This window comes from Nelumbo nucifera, chromosome 3, assembly GCF_055504915.1.
Source record: "Nelumbo nucifera cultivar China Antique chromosome 3, China Antique-T2T, whole genome shotgun sequence".
Classification (NCBI taxonomy): Eukaryota; Viridiplantae; Streptophyta; class Magnoliopsida; order Proteales; family Nelumbonaceae; genus Nelumbo; species Nelumbo nucifera.
In genome coordinates, this window is record NC_142651.1 from 32,631,889 (window position 1) to 32,651,389 (window position 19,501).

A 19,501-nucleotide genomic window follows, 5' to 3' on the forward strand; every position below is an offset into this window, starting at 1 on the left:
CCTCGCATGAGTCTCAGGATTCCCCCCCCCCTAGTTCTGATCCCAAGGAGGATATTATCAACTCCTTTCGTGACCATTTGGAGTAGTATGGTAGGGCTCTCAAACAAGCAAATTCTGGATCCACACCTTCTACCTCCTTTGCCTCTTCCTCAGGTAACTTAGTCTCTACTTTTCATGTGTCTATTGATACCCTAAAGTCCCAGTGGATTATTGACTCCGGTGCCTCCAACCATATGGCTGTCAACTTTGTTTCTATCATATACCCTTCTCTCTGGAAAAGATAAAGTGAGGTTAACTGATGGATCCTTCTCTTCCATTTGCTAGTCAAGGATCTATATCTTTGCCTTTTGGCTTTTCATTATCAAATGTTTTACGTGTTCCAAAAATGCCCATTAATTTGTTATCCATTAGTAGTATTACACATGCCTTGAATTATTCAGTAACTTTCCTTAGCCATTCTTGTGTTTTTCAAGATTTGGCTTCCGGGAGGACAATTGGTAAAGGGAACATGGCTGATGGTCTTTCTGTGCTAGAGAATAAAGTTACTCTTACAGTCTCAAAGTCTTCGAGTCAATCAATTTATTTTGTGGCACCATCGTTTGGGTCATATGTCTTTTGAGTCTTTGAAGTACTTATTTGCATATTTGTTTAAGTTTGTTTTCGTCAATGATTTTCAGTGTCAAGTGTGTCAATTGAGCAAACATTGTAGAACTTCATTTCCTTTACATAATAAAATATCAGAATTTCCTTTCCACATTGTGTATTCTGATGTTTGGAGACTTGTTAATATTCCAACTAAGAATGGCTACAAATGTTTTCTCTTTTATTGATGATTTTTCTTGATACACTTAGGTGTACCCTACGCACTCACAAGGAGAAGTTCCTAAGCTTGTAAAAGATTTTCAACGTATGGTCTACACCCAATTTCAGACAAAGATTCAAGTTTTCCAATCAAATAATGCCAAGGAGTACTTTCATGGTGACCTCTCTAATTTCTATACTTCTTGGGGATCTATTCATAGGAGTTCTTGTGCCAGAACTCCCCAACAAAATGGGGTTGTAGAGAGAAAAAAACCGCCATATCTTAGAAGTTGCTTGGGGACTCTTATTTCAGATGCATGTTCCAAAAAGATTTTGGGTGGATGTTGTTATGATATTGCTACATATGTTATCAACAGGATGCCCTCTCGGTTGTTGGAATACAAGTCCCCTCATCATCTCCTTTTCCCCAAGGCCCCAGTGTTTCCCATACCTATGCGTGTTTTTGGGTGTTAGTGCTTTGTTCATGATCTCTCTCCTACTCGGGGTAAATTTGGCCCCAAGGCTATTGTGTGTGTATTTCTTGGATATCCTTTTTCTCAAAAGGGCTATCGTTGTTTTGATTCGGTCTCAAGGAAATATTTTGTTTGTATGGATGTCTCGCTCTTTGAAGACATTCCTTATTTTTTATGTTTCCCCTCAAGGGAGAGAATCTTGATGAGGAGAAACAGAAATAGACTCAAGTCTTGTTGCTTTCCCCTCCTAACCCTCCTCCATTTCGTGTCTTTCGGAGACAACGTTATAGAAGTCAAGGCCAATAGAGTTCAATAGCCAAGGGGTAGTCTAAAACTATGTAACCAATGTCATCGGACTACCAAGAGCTAAATTAGTGTCCTCACCCAGGTACTATTATCCCTATTGAAACTTTTGAACCCATTGATGTTGACACTTCAAATTGTGACCTGGACTTTCCTATTGCAAAAAGGAAGGGGGTTAGATCATGCACCACGCACCACCCCATGGCTCATTTCTTATCCTACGAAAATGTCTCACCCTCATTCGTGCTTTCCTATCTGCAATTGATAATGTCCCTATCCCTAAAAGTGTCACGGAGGCTCTTCTTGCTCCTTAATGGACAAAGGCTATGAAGGAAGAAATCAATGCCCTACACAAAAATGGCACATGGGAGTTGGTGAACCTTCTTGAGGGAAAGAAACCTATGGGGTGCAAATGGGTGTTCTCTATAAAGCACAAGGCAAACGGCACTGTTGAGAGATACAACGCTAGATTAGTTGCAAAGGGCTTTACACAAGTGTATGGGGTTGATTATGCTAAGACTTTTTCTCCTGTGGAAAAAATGAATTCTATATGGGTCCTTATCTCTCTGGCAACAAACCTTGACTGGGAGCTTCATCAGTTGGACATTAAAAATGCCTTCTTGAATGGGGATTTGGAGGAAGTATACATGATTTAACCTCCTGGTTTTTGTGCTAAGGGCAAAGAACAAAAAGTGTGCAAATTAAAAAAATCCTTATACAACCTAAAACAATCACCAAGGGCTTGGTTTAGCAGATTTCACTAGGCAGTTCAACAGAAGGGGTTTAGGCAGTGCCAATCTGGTCATACACTCTTTGTAAAGAAGGAACAAGGGAAAACAGCAGCCCTGATTGTTCATGTGGATGATATTATCATTACCGATGACTGGGTCTCAGAGATACAGAGGTTAAAGAAGTCCCTAACTACGTAGTTTGAAGTGAAGGATCTAGGACCATTGCATTACTTCCTTGGAATTGAAGTGGCCCACTCTCAACAGGGTATCTTCATCTCTCAAAGTACACCCTAGATCTCCTGAAAGATACAAGAAAACTTGGGGCCAAACCTACTAACACTCCTATAGATGTGAATCATAAACTTGGGGATTGTGGTGGTGTGCTCTTGGAGGATCCAAAGTAGTACCAAAGACTTGTGCGTAGACTGTTCTATTTATCTATGACTAGGCCCGACATAGCATATGTTGTGGGGGTCCTTAGTCAGTTTATGCATGCTCCTAAGGTAGCACAACTAGAACCGGTAGACAGGGTACTAAGATATCTGAAGAAATTCCCAAGGACAGGCCTATTGTTCAAGAAGCATTGTAACATGAGAGTTGAGGTTTACACTGATGCTAATTAGGTTGGCTCTGTAGATGATAGGAAATCCACTAGTGGTTATTGCACTTTTGTAGGGGGAAATCTTGTTACTTGGAGGAGTAAGAAATAGAGTGTGGTTGTCTGGTCCAATGCAGAGGTAGAATATAGAGCCATGTCACATGGAGTTGTAGAGCTACTGTGGATCAAGAACCTTTCAGGTGAATTGGGTTTTTCAATCTAAGGATCCTATGTTACTCTATTGTGATAACAAAGCAGCTATCAGCATTGCTGCAAATCTAGTTCTCCATGATAAAACCAAACATATTGAAGTTGACAAGCATTTTGTCAGGGAGAATCTTGAGAAAGGAGAAGTTTGCACCCCTTACATCAGCTCGGAAGATCAACTCACAGATGTCTTTACTAAGGAATTGAATTCCTTGCGGCATTATGATCTATGTGACAAGTTGGGGATGATTGACATTTATGCCCCAACTTGAGGGGGAGTGGCGTAATATTAGATGTGTGCTGCCAAGTTCAGATCTCTCAACTTCTTTCTCTCTTCTTCTCCTCTCATCTCCTATCTCATCGGTTGAAAACAGTATTATTTAATATTTTACTATTTCTAATATATATATATATATATATATAAGTTGAAGCAAGAACAAAGAGGCTCATTACCAAATGTTGGTTCATCCTATCTGGGGCCTTGGGAGGGTGCTATAGATGTGGACTACAGGACTAGATAGGGAAACCAAAAGGTAACTTTCCAAAATCTCCAACATCTACAAGCTAGTTGTTTTAGGATGATCAAAAAGATCTAAGATTTAGTCATTTGAGAGAGAGAGAGAGAGAGGACTCATAACCCAACAGCAGGAAAGATGCAACTGAACAGCCTATAAAAGGAAAATTACAGCTGGAGATCACCTCAGAATAGCAATACCCCCATAAACTTGCATGTACAAAGAACAAATCCTCCCCTTGCTACACTATCTTACATCCAGTTAGTGGACATTGAAATCCATCTGAAAAAGGAATTCATTCTAGATGCCAAGGTTCTTGCCCCTCTAATGAAAATTTCTCCAACACCAACGTTTGTTCTTTGTATATGTGTACGTGTACATACATACTATTGGCAACAATGTCAAAGTTAACTATTAAAATTGAGCTGAAGATAAACATCATACAGAAAAAATACCCCCCTGACAATGAGGAACAAAAGCTTGTTTGACATACAAGTCTTCCCTAGATTCAATATACCAAATGGCTAACCTAGAAATGGTGACCCCAATTCAACTCCTTTGAGTAAGGCATGTGCAAGTAAGCTTTTTGAACCCATCTGAATAAAATATTCATTGAAAGAATGTGAAAGTACCACAAAATATTTATGGCATTCTCCCAAAGTTCCTCATATTTGTAAGGTATGATATTGTTCTGGAAACTCCATTCTTTTTTGGGAAGATATTTGGGTGAGCACTCAACCCCTAAAAGACTGCTTTCCTTCTCTCTATTCCATCTCCCTCTTTAAAAAGAAACCAATTTCATGGTTTCTTCCCCCCCCCCCGGTTCGCCCTTTGGATTTAAACTGGAATTTTGGGTTTCGAAGAGGGTTAAGGAATGAAGAACTTCTTTGTGTTTCAGAGCTCTTGTTGCTTCTAGACTCGGTGTGCCTGGACCCCCCTAACCTGGACAAAAGGGTTTAGTCTCTAACCTCGGTTGGCTCCTTCACTTGTGCTTCTTTCTTTAAAGCCCTCTGCTCCAATCCCTCCTCTCAGGTGTTCCCTGTTAAAGAGGTCTGGTCAAGGCCAATTCCTCCTAAAATAGCAGTGTTCTGTTGGGTAGCCTACTTGGGTAAGATCAATACAGTGGAAAACTTGCAAAAGAAGAAACCTTACTTGTGTTTGTCCCCAATTTGGTGCTTCTTGTGTAAAGTGAAGGGTGAGGACTGTAACCATTTACTGATATTGTGCTCTTTTGCTGCCAATATTTGGAACTGGGTTGTTGCACTATTTGGGTGCAGGTGGAACTTGCCCTCCGAAGTAAAGTTTCTGTTCATTCCAGCTGCCTTTGGGAGATTGACAAAAAGAGGGAAGCTAATGTGGAAATGTACCAGAACCGCTACCTTGTGGACTTTATGGGAGGAGAGAAATGCTAGAATATTTCAAGAAAAGGAAAGAAGTCTTGCTGAGATTAAGGAATGCATAATGACAAGGACAGTCTTGTGGCTAAAATCTTCACACTTGTTGGCAGATTACTCCTTTGATGACTTAAGGAGAAACTGGGCAGCAGTGGCTTCTACAGTCTCCACAAAGAACAAATCACAAGCTGAATGGGAATCTCCACCGGATGGAGTGGTAAAACCGAATTTTGATGGTAGCTGCCAAGGTAAACCAGGGCCATCTGGAATAGGAGGGATTCTGAGAGACAAAGATAGCAACATGTTGTCTTTATTTTCAGGACCAGTGGGTGTTGGTGATTCTGTAAGGGCAGAGATACTAGCAGCGGTACAAGGTATACAGATGGCCAGTCAACTTGGAGTGAATAATTTGATAGTAGAAGGGGTTTCCAAGGTAGTAGTGGGCTGGTTGACAAGTCCAGAGACAGCTTGTTGGGGCTACAGGGATCTGTTAAAGAAAGTTAAATGGCTGACAAGGAGTATGTCAGTCAGGTTTCAGTGGGTCAGCAGATCAGCAAATGCAATGGCTGATTCTTTGGCCAAGCAAGGGGTGTCAAGGGGAGATCTGTTTTGGGCCACTTTGTAACTGTGTTTCAGGCTTGTGTTTGTCTAGTGTTTATGACTCAGTCCTAGGGGGAGGTAACACCTCGTGCTGAATGTACTACCATTTTTTGAATTAATAAAACTACTCTCATTTATCAAAAAAAAAAAAAAATGTGACAGTACCACAATTAAGCATTACCCAAATACTTTTCATAACACAAGAACAAAACAGAACAAAGCAAAGCAAAGAGAAACAAAACAAAACAAAAAACAACTCAAAATGGGTATATAGACCACCCTCAAGAATAGGTATATCCTTTTCAGTCTTTCCTTAGCTCTTATCCCAACCTAATGAGTTAACCACATTAATCAATCCTATTTCAGCATTCCACTCTTATCAATAGTCATGTGATCATATCCTTTGTTAAATTGCGAGTCCTAATATCCTTTTCAGTCTTTCCTTAGCTCTTATCCCAACCTAATGAGTTAAACCACATTAATCAATCCTATTTCAGCATTCCACTCTTATCAATAGTCATGTGATCATATCCTTTGTTAAATTCCAAGTCCTAATATCCTTTTCAGTCTTTCCCTAGCTCTTTTAGGAGATATCTAGACCCTCAGGTATATGTTCAAAAGAGTCTATGGCTATGTTACCCAGATATTACAAGGATACAGCTGGACAAGATGACAGATATAAAACTTATATAATTGGAGTATCTGATATGATACATACTCCATTTATTTATTTATTTTGGCAGACATACAGAATCCATCTATGGCCATGGATCCTGAAGATCTGTATTTAAGCCCTGTTTGGAAGGGCTGAGCTTTATCTTAGCTTGTAAATAGCTGCTTTGAAGAAGCTACTGGAAGGGGCTTCAAGGGAGACTGGGAGGGCCATCTGAATGGCTATCCAATGACCAATTTTGGATATCCGGATTTTTAACCAAACATTGCTTAAAATATTTCTGGGTGGGACCCACCTCAAAAAGCCAAAAGACATAGTGTGAAAGCCCTCTCAAATAGCCACTTAGAAACTGAGTATAGATACTATGGGGCCTTCAGTGTACTAATTGAAGAGGCAAGTTCACTAAAGAGTCAAAGACTGAGGATGGTCCTGATAATTGAACAGGTGACCACCTGTTGCTGCATTGCAGTTTCACCTACAACATTTGGGTGAAATTTTTCAGAGTTTTTGCCATCAAAAGTTGCTGCCCAGCATCAGTGTAAGCTTTTGTAAAAGGTTAGTGGATCCAAGGTTTGAGTAAGAAAGGGAAATTCCTATGGCAATTGGTCCCAGGAGAAGTTTTCTGGTCGATATGGCAGGAAAGAAACTCAAGGCTTTTTTTTGACAAATAAGAAACTCAAGGCTTTTCCAAAGCAAAGGCTGCCAAGAGGAGGAAATGCGGCAGAAAATAGTTGGGAAGCTGTCATCCTGGTCATCTGCACAGCTATCTGTAGACAGTGTTCTCCTCAGTTCTCTCCTTCAGTTTGAAAACCTTTTGGTAAACACAAATGGAATAGTGGTCTAACATATTATGTATTATCCCATTGTACAGCCTCTGGTTGTACATGTGTCTTTTTTCTTTCTATTTTGATGAATTGATATTTTAGCTCTTCTCATATATATATATATATATGAGAAGGGGACACAAATCACAGATCAAATTCTAATTGCAAATAAATGTATGAAAGACTTTAAGAGAAGGGAAGAGAAAGGTTTAGTGTGCAAATTGGATTTGGAGAAAGCTTATGATATGGTAAACTGGCCCTTCTTGCTGGATTCTCTGAGAAGTTATGAGTTTGGAGAGAGGTGGTGTGGTTGGATTGAAGGTTGCCTGAAAACTTGCCATTACTCGATTATAGTTAATGGAGTTGTTAGGGATTTCTTCCCAGCCTCTAGAGGTCTGAGACAAGGTCACAAGGGGACCCTCTTTCTCCCTTCCTCTTTACTTTGATAGCAGATGTGTTTAGTATGCTGATTTTGAGAGCGGATAGACTGGTTTTGATAAGAGGTTGGAGGATAGGTAGAGAGGGTACAGTGGTAACACATTTGCAGTTCGCAGATGACACGATCATTTTTTGTGAGACTAGAGATCCACAAAAGGCAAGAAACTTGAAACAAGTGATAAAGCTGTCCGAATGTGTTACAAAGATGAAAATCAATTTTGGAAAGAGTTGTGTGGTGGGGTTGAATCTAGAGCAGGAGGAGCTGAGCCGAGTAGTAGAGTCCTTGGGTTGCCCTACCTCTAGCTGGCCTTTGATTTACTTGGGAATTCCATTAAGAGATAATCCAAGGGAAGGTAGATTCTGGAACCTGATGGTTTAGAAGTGTACAAAGAAGTTGGCAGTGTGGAAGAGAAACTAAATCTTCCTTGGAGGTTGTATCACCTTAATAAAGGTTGTGTTAGCAAATCTCCCAGTCTACTTCCTCTCGGTCTTTAGAATGCCCCAAAGGGAGGTTTTAAAGGTAGAGAAACTTATGAGGGATTTCTTGTGGGAGCCGGGGGAAGAAAGGAAGGATCATCCGGTTAGGTGGGAACTAGTTTGTAGAAGTAAGGAGCAGGGGGGATTGGGTCAAGGTAATTGGATGTGGAGGTGGCTTTTGGAGAGGGAAAGACTTTGGCACAAAGTGGTAAGAAGTGTTCATGGTGCGAGAGGTAATGGTTGGGATGCTGGTGTATCTCGATGGGCTATGCTCAATTCCCTTAGGAAGTCTATTCATAGTATTCTTCCTCTTTTCTTGAACCTAATCAGGTATGATGTTGGTATTAGAGATAAGGTGTTGTTTTGGGAGGACACTTGGGTTGGAAACTCAACCCTTAAGGACCTTTTTCCTTCTTTGTATTTCCTTTCTTGTTTTAAAAATGAACCAATTCAGAGGCTTGTTTCCTTCTCTGCTTCCTCCGGTCTATTTTGGAATTTGGGCTCTAGGAAAGATTTCAGGGATTTTGAGCTTGACCAGGCTGCTTTGCTCCTTAAAATTCTTGAACCTATTTGTTTGAACCCCTCCTCTCTTGATAGCCGCATTGGGTGCCTAATTCCCTGGGTACCTTCTCTTGTGCCTCTTTTTTCTCGTCTCTGTGCTCAAATCCTAATCCTCAGCCTTTTCATAGCAATGAGGTTTGGTCTAAGCCTATCCCTCCCAAAGTGGGAGCTCTCTGTTGGGAAGTATCTCTTGGAAAAATAAACACTCTAGAAGCTTTGTTTATCTTTTTGGGTGTAGGTGGACAGAACCAAGGCAGACTAGCAATCTCTTTGACCCCACAACCTTTAGGTGGCCAAAGAAAATAGGTAGAGTCTTGTGGTGTGCGGGAGCTGCTTTGGTGTGGACTGTTTGGGAGGAAAGAAATGCCAGAATTTTCAATGATAAGGAGAGGAATGAGTTTAGTATATGAGAAAGTATCCTATATAAGGACACAAGTTGGGCAAAGTCATTGGACCTGTTTCAACCTTTCTCCTTTATTGATTTCTGGAGGAATTGGGAGCAAATTGCCAAAAGTTCTGCTGAAAGACTTAAATCTGGGGTGGAGTGGAAGCCTCTTGAAGGAGCTATCAAATTAAATTTTGATGGCAGCAGCTTAGGTAACCCATGGCTATCTGGAATTAGGGGAGTCTTCAGAAATGCTGAGGACCAGATCATAGCCTTATATTATGGTCCTATTGGTGTGGGAGATTCAGTTAATGCAGAAGTCCAAGCTGCTCTAAAAGGAGCAGAGTTTGCTAAGGATATGGGGTTGGAACACTTAATCATTGAAGGGGACTCTAAACTGGTTATTGGGTGGATAAAAGAGCCGGAGACTGCAGCCTGGTTCTACAGAGGGCTTTGAGAAGATTCAGATGGCTAATTTCAAACATATCAGTCACAGCTCAATGGGAAAGAAGATAGGCAAATGGATTGTGGTAGATTCTTTAGCTAAACAAGGGGTACATAGGAATCAGATTTTTTGGGCTCAACTGTAAGCTTGTTGATACCAGTGTTTTAAAAGCGCAAGGGCCAATTTGCGCCTGAGGCGCAAAGCACAAGGAGAGGCGTGCGCCTTTTTAATTAATGCACAAAATTACAACAAAAAAAGCTAAAAAATAAAAAAAAAGTCAGAAAATTAAAAAAAAAAAGCCAAAAAAATGCAAAAAAATAATATTAAACATAATGTTAATAAAAAATATAAACTTAAATTTTAAAATAAATGATTTAAAATACCTATTATCTAAAATTAAAATACATAAGCATAACATGTAAAGTGTATTCAAGTGAAAATTTAAAAATAAAAGCAAACATATAAAGCTTTTTCAAGCATGTAAAACCCACAATCTCTTTTCTTCCTTGATTGCATTGCTTCAAGTAGTAAATGTGATGTAAAACATATTGCATTCTTGATTCTATGAGTCGGCTTTGTACCACGCCTCTCGAGGCAAGCCCGAACAAGTCTATGTTAGGGTCTGAAATTCTTATTTCTCACATAAAAAATAATGATTTTATAACTTTCATTGCCTTTTAAGAAGATATTTTATTACAATGAATGAATGAACAACATTAGCAAATAGGGGGAGAGGAGTATGCTAAGTTAATGTTCACTGAGCTCGAAGCAAGAGAGAAAGAGGTTGTTAATGCTAAGAAGATGCTATTCTCATTAGGTAATGATTTAATCAACTAATTCAGAAAAAGTCCAAGGAGATCCAGGTAGGGAGAGGAATCAAAATAAGCTTGAGAGAATAGTAGCGACAAGTACAAAACATGGAGGAAGATGTGGGAGAGGGAAATACATTGGCTTTCACATCTGCATGTCGGATATCAACGTAGAAGATTAATTGGGTAGTCCACATTTCCCTTATTAGGATGAGTTTTTTATCAGTCTATTTCGGTTAGAGTTGTTTTCAGAATTTGAAAAGCCAACCCATCATGGGTTCAGGTAGTACTACTAGTAGTAACAAAGGCCAATTGATGTATTGGCAATTTTAAACTTGCTAATGTCTCTTTTACTGATTTAAAGTGGTTATGACCTCACTTGTTGATCTAGGTACCCAAATAAATGTGATAGCCTCTCCCTTGATACATGCTTGATTTCTCTAGAAGTACTCTGGTACTGGCATGTTCCTTGACTATCACTTCTCACCAACCCACTGTTGTCTTAGAATCACCTTAAACTATTATGTTTCTCACATTCAATCTCACCACTACACCAACTCCATACAGAATGGTAATCAATTAAGCTCTTATCAAGTCTCCAAACCCTATGGAACCTGAAAATAATGCTACCACAGTCCCATGTCTATCTCCCAAAACTTCTCCAATCCCCAAGACACCCAGGTTACAAATGCTACACATATCAAAATTTAACTTGAGATGATTTGGAGGTGGAAGACTCCATTCTTTTAATACTTGACTTCTCAACGATGAAGACTGTGCCACAACCTGCCAACCCCTGATAACGTCTTCCTTCGAGTAAGGTGCAAAGATATCCTAAGTTCTAATCCAATTAACCACTTCAGAAGTAATGTTCTCTATCAACTCTTCATTGGACTTCCTTTTCTCCTGAAATATTCTTGTATTCCTTTCTTTCCATATTGACTAAAGGATAGCAGCCCTAGTGCATCTCTGCATTATCTCCCTCTTCCCTTTGGGAGTTAAAAAATGAGGGTCAAAAATTTGCTTTTCAAATTACATCTTCCATAAGAGTCCGTGTGTTTGTTATGTGAATATTCTTCACTTTTTTTTTGTTCTAAGTTAGATCCTTGGGCTCTCAAGTGTCTATTTCTGGGTTATTCTGCTACCAGAAGAAAAGCAAATATTATCACCTTGCCTCCAAGAAAAAAAAAAAGAAAAAAAGAATTCCATTGATGTCTCCTTTTTTGTTCAGGGGGAGAATTCTATTGGTGGAATCAATAAATTCAGAAGCCTAAACAAAACAAAAAAAATTATACAGCCAAGTATCCAGGTGGAATCAATTACCTCCACAACCACCCAGCAACTAATTACCAAAAAAACGGTTGAGAACAACTACTGAAAAGAGAAGGATGAGGAATAACAGTGAGATGAGAACCAACAAAAGACAGTAGCAGCAACAACTCTCAACAGCTCATCCACTTGAGACTTGAGAGGCCTTATTGTCAAACAGTCCGTGATTTCTCTCTTTCCATATTCTCCAAAAAAACAGCTGTGGGGATGAGCCTTCACACCTTCTTGCCCTTATTGCTAAGCCCACTTACCATCCAGGGTCGAGGAGCTCAGACACAATTATGGACACACACAGCTGGCAGTAGAAATGCTTAAAAAGAAACACCAGATTCTCCAAGAATGACAATGGATACAGAAATAGCCAACCATCTTTGCCTGCTCTCGACATTGCCCACATTTGTTTTCTCCAGGGAAATCCCTCTTCTGCAAAGGTTAACCTTTGTAATACATTTGCCCAGGGCCACAGCCAACTAAAGAAAGCAGCTTTTGATGGCACGCCAAGAACCGATACCAACTCAGATGGGAAATGAGGAAAGGGGCCAGCTGACAAGGCCCTCACAGACGAATTCACAGAAAACACCCCTCATTTCTCCCATTTTCAGCTGCAGCAGTCAGCTTTACTAATGTCTGGGAGGTTTGCCACTTTGCCTGGAAGTTTCCCCAGCAAGTTAACCATATCATTTAATTTCCAATCTTACAGATTTCTTCTGAATTTAGGGACCCACACAACTGTACCATTCACCAGCTGTAGCAGTCAGAAATTTTACAATGTTTATCTACAGCTACAGAATAGAGGGAAGGGAAGAGGTCCTTGAAGGGGTCTATGGTCACGCCAAGCATCCAACCAGAACAGAACTTCTGACCCAGAAACCCACCTTGCACTTGACACCAGCAGTAAAGGGCTCCCAACTCTTATCAATACATTGTTTATAAATTATAAAGCACTTTCCAGAAGGACAGCAACTTGATTGATGCTAATAGGTATTAGTAGTTGGACGGGAAACTATTCTATTTGTCACTCTAACAGATTGATATTGTATATGTTGTGAATGTCAATCAATTTATGCATTCACCCAGGGCGAAGCATTTAGAGGTAGCTCACAGAATTCTCAAGTACTTGGTCTTCACCTAGGTAGGGTATTCTATTTACTAGTGATGGCCACTTTCACATTGAGACATACAGATTCTGATTGGACTAATTCTATGTTGATTTAGATACACAGTTTTTTTATCAATAACTGAAACAGGTTTCATTAAATTAAAGAGAAATAGGTACAAAGAAGAAGGGAGAGATAAACTCTCTTAGCTCTCCCATAAGAGATACATGTTTACAACAAAGCCCAAAAAAGTCGACTCTTCTCATAATGTATCCCCACCACCCTACATCCTCTTCCTTTTGCAGCCAACTTATAACTAGCTTTGAATCTCCTTCAATTGCCAGCTTACGAATTTGCAATTCCTTAGCTTTTTGAATTCCTTCCATGACAGCCAATATTTCATCCCTCAAAGAATCACCCACCCCAATTGGACCCAATATAAAGCAATAATTCTTCCTTCATTATTTCTAAAGATTCCTCCAATGCTTTAAGGACCCAGGTTTCCTTCAATGATACCATCAAAATTCAGCTTAATAAAATCTTCAAAAGGTGGGGACCAAATAGGCCTAAGGACAACCTTGAAAGGAGCAGAATCAGCTACTCCCCTCCACTTCTCATCAAGTCACCAGCTGGAATGTCCTCAAACAGCTTCAAGGACTTCACCCAATGAACCACTCTAATAGTAATGTCTTCAATTAGTGCACCCCAACTCTCTCTGAGAAGGTTCTTTGATTTCTTTCTTCCAAAAGTGTCCAACAAATAGCTGCCCTTGTACACCTTCATAGAGTTCTACCCCTCTTCCTTGGCTAACTAACAAACGTAGAGGCAAACAGGCTTTGTACGTTAGGTGAGGAGATCCACATGCACCCAAACAAAGAAAGAAATAATTCCCAAATTGAAGAAACAAAGGGGCAGGATATTAATAAGCAAAAGGGCAGTCGATTTAGATACACTTCAGGCCATTACACATTCATGGGAGGCAATTTCGTTGCTTGGCACCAGTGTTTTAAAAGCGCAAGGCGCAAAAAAGGCACAGGGGTCAATTTGCGCCTGAGGAGCAAGGTGCAAGGCGAGGCGCGCACCTTTTTAAGCAAGGCACAAAAATTTAAAAAAAAAATGCTAAAAATAAAAAAGAAATGCCAAAAAAATTATTAAACATAATATTAATAAAAATATAAACTTAAATTTTAAAATAAATGTTTTAAAAAACCTATTATCTAAAATTAAAATACATAAACATAACATGTAAAGCATATTCCAATGAGAATTTAAAAATAAAATCAAACATATAAAACATTTTCAAGCATATAAAACCCACAATCTCTTTTCTTTTTCTCAATTACATTACTTCAAGTAGCTAATGTGACATATTACTTTCCTGATTCTACTAGCCGCTTTTCTGCCACATCCCCCGAGGCAAGCCCAAACAAGTCCACGTTAGCGTCTTAAATTCTTAGTTTTCACACAAAAAAAAATGATTGTATAGTTTTAATTGCTTTCTAGGAAGATATTTTATTAGGATGAATGAATGAATAGCATTACCAAATAGGGGGTTCTCAAAGCTCCGATCATTATTTTTTCTGTGAAAACTAAGAATTTAAAACCCTAACGTGGACTTGTTTAGGCTTGCCTCGAGGGGCGTAGCATGGGGTCCAGGGGCGGAACCCCCATCCCAACCACTAGACTCAAAAAAGCAAAAAAGCGTCAAATTTTCAAAAGGCACGTGTCTGGGCTGAGGCACACCAGGCGTACGCCTTTTGAAAGAGTTGTGCCTAGGACCTGGGCGAGTCACCTACCCTAAAATGCGCCTCACCTATGTGCATAGGTGCGCCTTCTAAATCACTGCTTGGCACATTACAAAACATCCAATGCTTGCTAAATTAAGGCTGATGCAAAGTTTAGATCAAATGGCACATGGCGTTTGTAATAGTGGTTCAAAGCATTGCTTGCAAAATGAGGGTTTTCTACATCTAGACCTATGAGTTTATATTGTGATAATAAGGTTGCTATTAGTATTGCTTATAATCCACTTGAGCAAGATTGCACTAGGCACATAGAGGTTGACTATCATTTCATAAGAAAGAAGCTTCTTACAAGACAGGTTTGCACACCATACATCTCTACCCAGTTGCAGTTGGCATACATTCTCACTAAAGGAGTAAAATTTATTTACATGAGATTGGTAGCAAGTTGGGCATTAATAGATATCATTGCATCAACTTGAAGGAGTGTTGAATTACAAGGGTAGAATGGGAATTTCATATAAGTTGTCATTGTTCCTTCTGCAAAGGGGTATACTTGACTTTTCCTATATCTTTGTCATTCGGCCATACCAAATAAAATAATGTTAGGTGGGGGTTGAGTAAGTTAAATTGATAGAACTGCATTGTATTACTTGTAGCCCAAAATGACAGAAGTTGTATATGAAATAGAAAAAACTTTTACCTATATGACAATTATTGTACATGAGTAGGGCATTTACAAATGTTGGGTTGTCAGAACCAATCCAAAATATCATGTAATCATCCATCTTGTGACCTTCTGGAAGCTTCCAAGTCAAGCCTCCAAGGGTATATTTGTTACCACATCCTGTGGAGTTCATTTGCCCAGAGTTAGCACAATCTCCATTAGCAGTATAGCTATCAAAAGACCCAAGTTGTCTTCCGGGGGTTTTGAAACGTTCTTCAGGATCCATAATTGAGCAGATAACCTCTGCATAACAGAGTGCTTTGTTCTCTTTGGAACCACACAATCTAGACGATTCAACTTCCATTATTTCTTTGATATGATGTATTGCATGTGCATATTCCAATCCAAACAAAACCTGTATTTCAGAAAGAAATGATTGAACAAATAAAGGTTAGTGAGTAGATCATTGGAGAAATATGTTAGCCTTCCAATGAGAACGTGCATGTGTAAAAGAATTAACGTTCTACATGAAACTGACCAAAATAGATTCTATTGGTGTTAATACCCACTTTAGATTAATCTGAAATGGTATTTAATGAAGCATTTACTTTTAGGATAAAACATTTATAAGAAAAGCCATGCTTTCCGGAACAGAATGCTGAAAAAGCAAGAAACAACACATCCATGGATAATGCAATGTCTATTTAGAATCTACATAGAACCAGTGTTTTAAAAGTGAAAGCACAAAAAAAGTGAAGGGCCATTTTGTGCCCAAGGCAAACACCTTCTTGAATCAAAGAGCAAAAATGAAAAAAAATATATCAAAAAAGCCAAAAATTCAAATAAAATGCAAATTATTAAAATATTAAACACATTATAAATTAAAAATGTAAACTTAAATTTTAAAATAAATGCTTAAAAAAAACTATTATCCCAAATTAAAATACATAAACATAACATGTAAAACATATTTAAAATAAAACTAAGCATAACGTATAAAACATATCCAAACATGTAAAGTTGTAAACTCTTAATCTCTTTATTTTTTCCCAATTGCATTACTTCAAATAGATAATGTGATGTTAAGCATTATGCGTTCTTGATTTTACAAGCCTCGGCAGCCGCCCTTGTACCAAACCCCTCGAGGCAAGCGCAAACAAGTCTATATTAGGGTCTTAAATTCGTAATCCCTATAAAAAAAAGAAAGGTTTTATAACTTTAAGTGTCTTTTAAAACTATCTTTTATTAGGATGAATGAACGAGCAACATTAGCAAATATGGGGTTTTCAGAGCTTCGGTGAGTGAGCAAAGTGAGTGAATATGAACTTGTTTGGGCTTGGTCGGAGGCCCGAGGGCTCCGCCCCTAACACCCAGCCCAGCTGCTAAAGTGCTAAACACAAAAAAAATAAAGCACAGATTTTCAAAGGAACACACCTGGGCTGAAGCACAAGGTGCACCAAGTGTGCGCCTTTTGAAAATACTCTGCCTGGGACCTAGGCAAGGCGCATACCCTAAAATGTGCCTCTCCTGTGCACCTAGGTGCACCTTTTAAATCACTGCATAGAACAAAAGCAGTAAAGCACCATTTCCAGCTAATATGAAGGAAACTTATGACCAATCAACCAGCACCATGAAAATGGTAACAAATCAGGTGGGGTTTTTTTTTTTTTTTTTGGGGGGGGGGGGTGATTGGTCAAAGTCTTTCCAGCATTATAGATTTTTCCTTTTTTTGGATGATCACATTTGACATGTCTTCTAGAGCCCATTCAAGCTACTAATGGCTGTTAATCTATTTGAGGATAATCATAAATGTTGGGGTAGTTAAAACTTTCATTGCAATCCCAAATAAAAGAAACAAGGGGGCAGGAGATTAGTGAGAGGTAGACTACTAGCCTTGCAAAGATAACACGTGTTAAAGACCCTGAACAGAAAACCATCGAAATGCTGCAATCACCCTAGGATACATTGAAAGAGAAATAATCCAAATACTCAATAAGATAGGAAACATCTGCAAACTTCTCATTGAGGCTCCTCATGAAATGTAAGTTCCAAGATAGCCCATGGGAATTTTGAAAAAGACATTTAGAAACCAAAGGATCTTTTGACAAGGAGAGAGAGAAAAGGAAATGGAACTTGTCTTTTAGAAGCATATCAACTCACCACATCAGACCAAAACTTTGTTTTGTTCCTAGAATAAACCACGGTCCTTGTTCATTGCAAAAAAAATAGATGGTAAAGAGGAAAAACCTATCCAAGGAACTACAAGGGTTGATATGGCAGCCACCCAGCATCCCATTCCTCAACCACCATACCATGAATACTTTTGATGACTCCATGCCACAGTCTATGGAGCTCAAGCAGGAACCTCCGCAGCCATTTTCCCAAGAAAGCATTGTTCTTAATTGTCCAACTTCCTAATTTCCAAGCCCCCATCTTTATTTCTCTTGCATACTATCTCCCAATTGATTAGGTGATCCTTTTCTTTTTGATAAATGATTGATAATTTATTCATAATAATCAGAATGAGATTACAATACAGCCTGCCCAAAGGAGAGGCGCGAGCTGGTACCTCTACTCAACAACAACAAAGTACTACATCAGACTAGGAGAAGAAAGTTTACAGAGCTGCCCAGAATAAATGTTCCCTTGATACCCCTTGCTTAGCTAACCCATCCACTATGGTATTAGCTATTCTACCCACCCACTGATAACTAACAGTCATGTTCCTTGAAAACCAATTAGCTTTCCTCATAATATCCCTGTAGCACTAATAACTAAAACTGGATTTTTAACCAACCCACAACAACTTTGGAGTCTCCTTCAATAGCAAATTCTGAACTCCTAACTGGTCTGCATTCTGAATACCTTGTATTGCTGCTAGAAGCTCAGCTCTAATAGAGTCTCCTATACCCACGGAGCCTGAGAATAAAGCTAATATATTACTATCTTTATCTCTCAGCACCCCACCTATCCCTGATGGACATGGATTTCCTTGGCTGCTACCATCAAAATTCAGCTTTGTCCAGCCTTCTGGAGGAGGCACCCACACAGCTGGTACCCTGTTCTTCCTGTTACTGCTACTAGCCACAGCTATCCGGTTCCTCCAAATGTCATTCTGTTACTGCTACTAGCCACAGCTATCCAGTTCCTCCAAATGTCATCAAAGGAATATATTTTAAAGGAATCCAATGATCTCAACCAATGGATTGCCCTGGTCAAAATGCAATCCTTTACGTTCTGAATATTTCTCTCCTCTTGGAAAATCCTCACATTTCTTTCTTCCCAAATTGTCCACAAAGCAGCAGTTCTAATGCACCTCCACATTGTTTTACCAATTTTTTTTTGATGAATAATAATAAGTTTATTGATTCAGAAGCAACTTTAGAGTGAGTTCATACATCATCCCAACAAGAGGCACGAGCTGCAGCCCCTCCTTGAGTCTTACAAGTAAACTAGGAAAGGAAAACAATAATCACAACTAAGCCCAAAATAATTCTTCCCTATTTACCCCTTGCTTAGCTAACACACCTGACAAAGTATTTGCTGATCTCCCCACCCACTGTACAGTGACCAACATATTCCTTGTCAACCAACTAAATTTCTTCATTTCATTCTTGTATCGCCACATAGCCTCTTCAGAATTTTTTAACCAACCCACCACCACTTTGGAATCCCCCTCGATTATTAGGTGTTGTACCCCCAGCTGGTTTGCAAATTGCACCCCTTGTACAACAGCTAAGAGTTCTGCCCTGATGGAGTTCCCAATTCCCAAGGGACCTGAGTAGAGCAACAAAATCTCTCCTTTCTCATTTCTCAAAGCACCCCCCACTCCGGATAATCTTGGATTACCCATGCTGTTTCCATCAAAGTTCAACTTTATTGAGCCTTCGGGTGGAGGAGACCAGTTTGTAATTGATTTGTCCTTTAAAGATGAGCACCTTGCTACTACTGACCAATTTCTCCAAAGGTCATTAAAGGAGAATTGATGGAAGATTTCCAAAGTCTTCAGCCAATGTATTGCTCTGTTTAACACACAGTCTTTCAAATCTTAGCTGTTCCTTTCCTTGTTTTGAAAAATTCTGAGATTCCTTTCTTCCCAAAGAGTCCAAGTCAAAGCAGCACGAGCACATCTCCACATAATTCTCCCTATTTTTGTAGGCCAATAAAAGGTAGAATGGTTGAAGAGCATGTGAACTTCTGCTGGTAGACTCCAACTACCCCCAAACAACGAAAGTAGCCAAGCCCAAAGGTCTGCAGAAAAGGGACAAAATACTAGTAGATGGTAACAATCCTCACCATGAGCTCTACAGAGGATACACCAATTAGGAGAAATACAGAGAAAAGGTCTTCTCTTTTGTAGGTTGTCTAAAGTGTTTACTTTCCCATGGAATACTTCCCAACAAAAAGCCATAATTTTTGGGGGGACTGGCTT

The 19,501-nt window shown here is 39.3% G+C and overlaps 1 protein-coding gene across 2 annotated transcripts in view; it reads right to left on the reverse strand.

Moving 5' to 3' along the window:
• LOC104591761 (diphthamide synthesis DPH2 family protein) overlaps positions 1-19,501 on the reverse strand; it is a 73,615-nt gene that overhangs the window by 28,767 nt on the left and 25,347 nt on the right. For both annotated transcript variants that reach the window (XM_010250772.3, XM_088901156.1), the window contains exon 4: positions 15,106-15,484. In XM_010250772.3, coding sequence (XP_010249074.1) covers positions 15,106-15,484 — 379 coding nt within the window. The remainder of the gene's footprint in view (positions 1-15,105; positions 15,485-19,501) is intronic.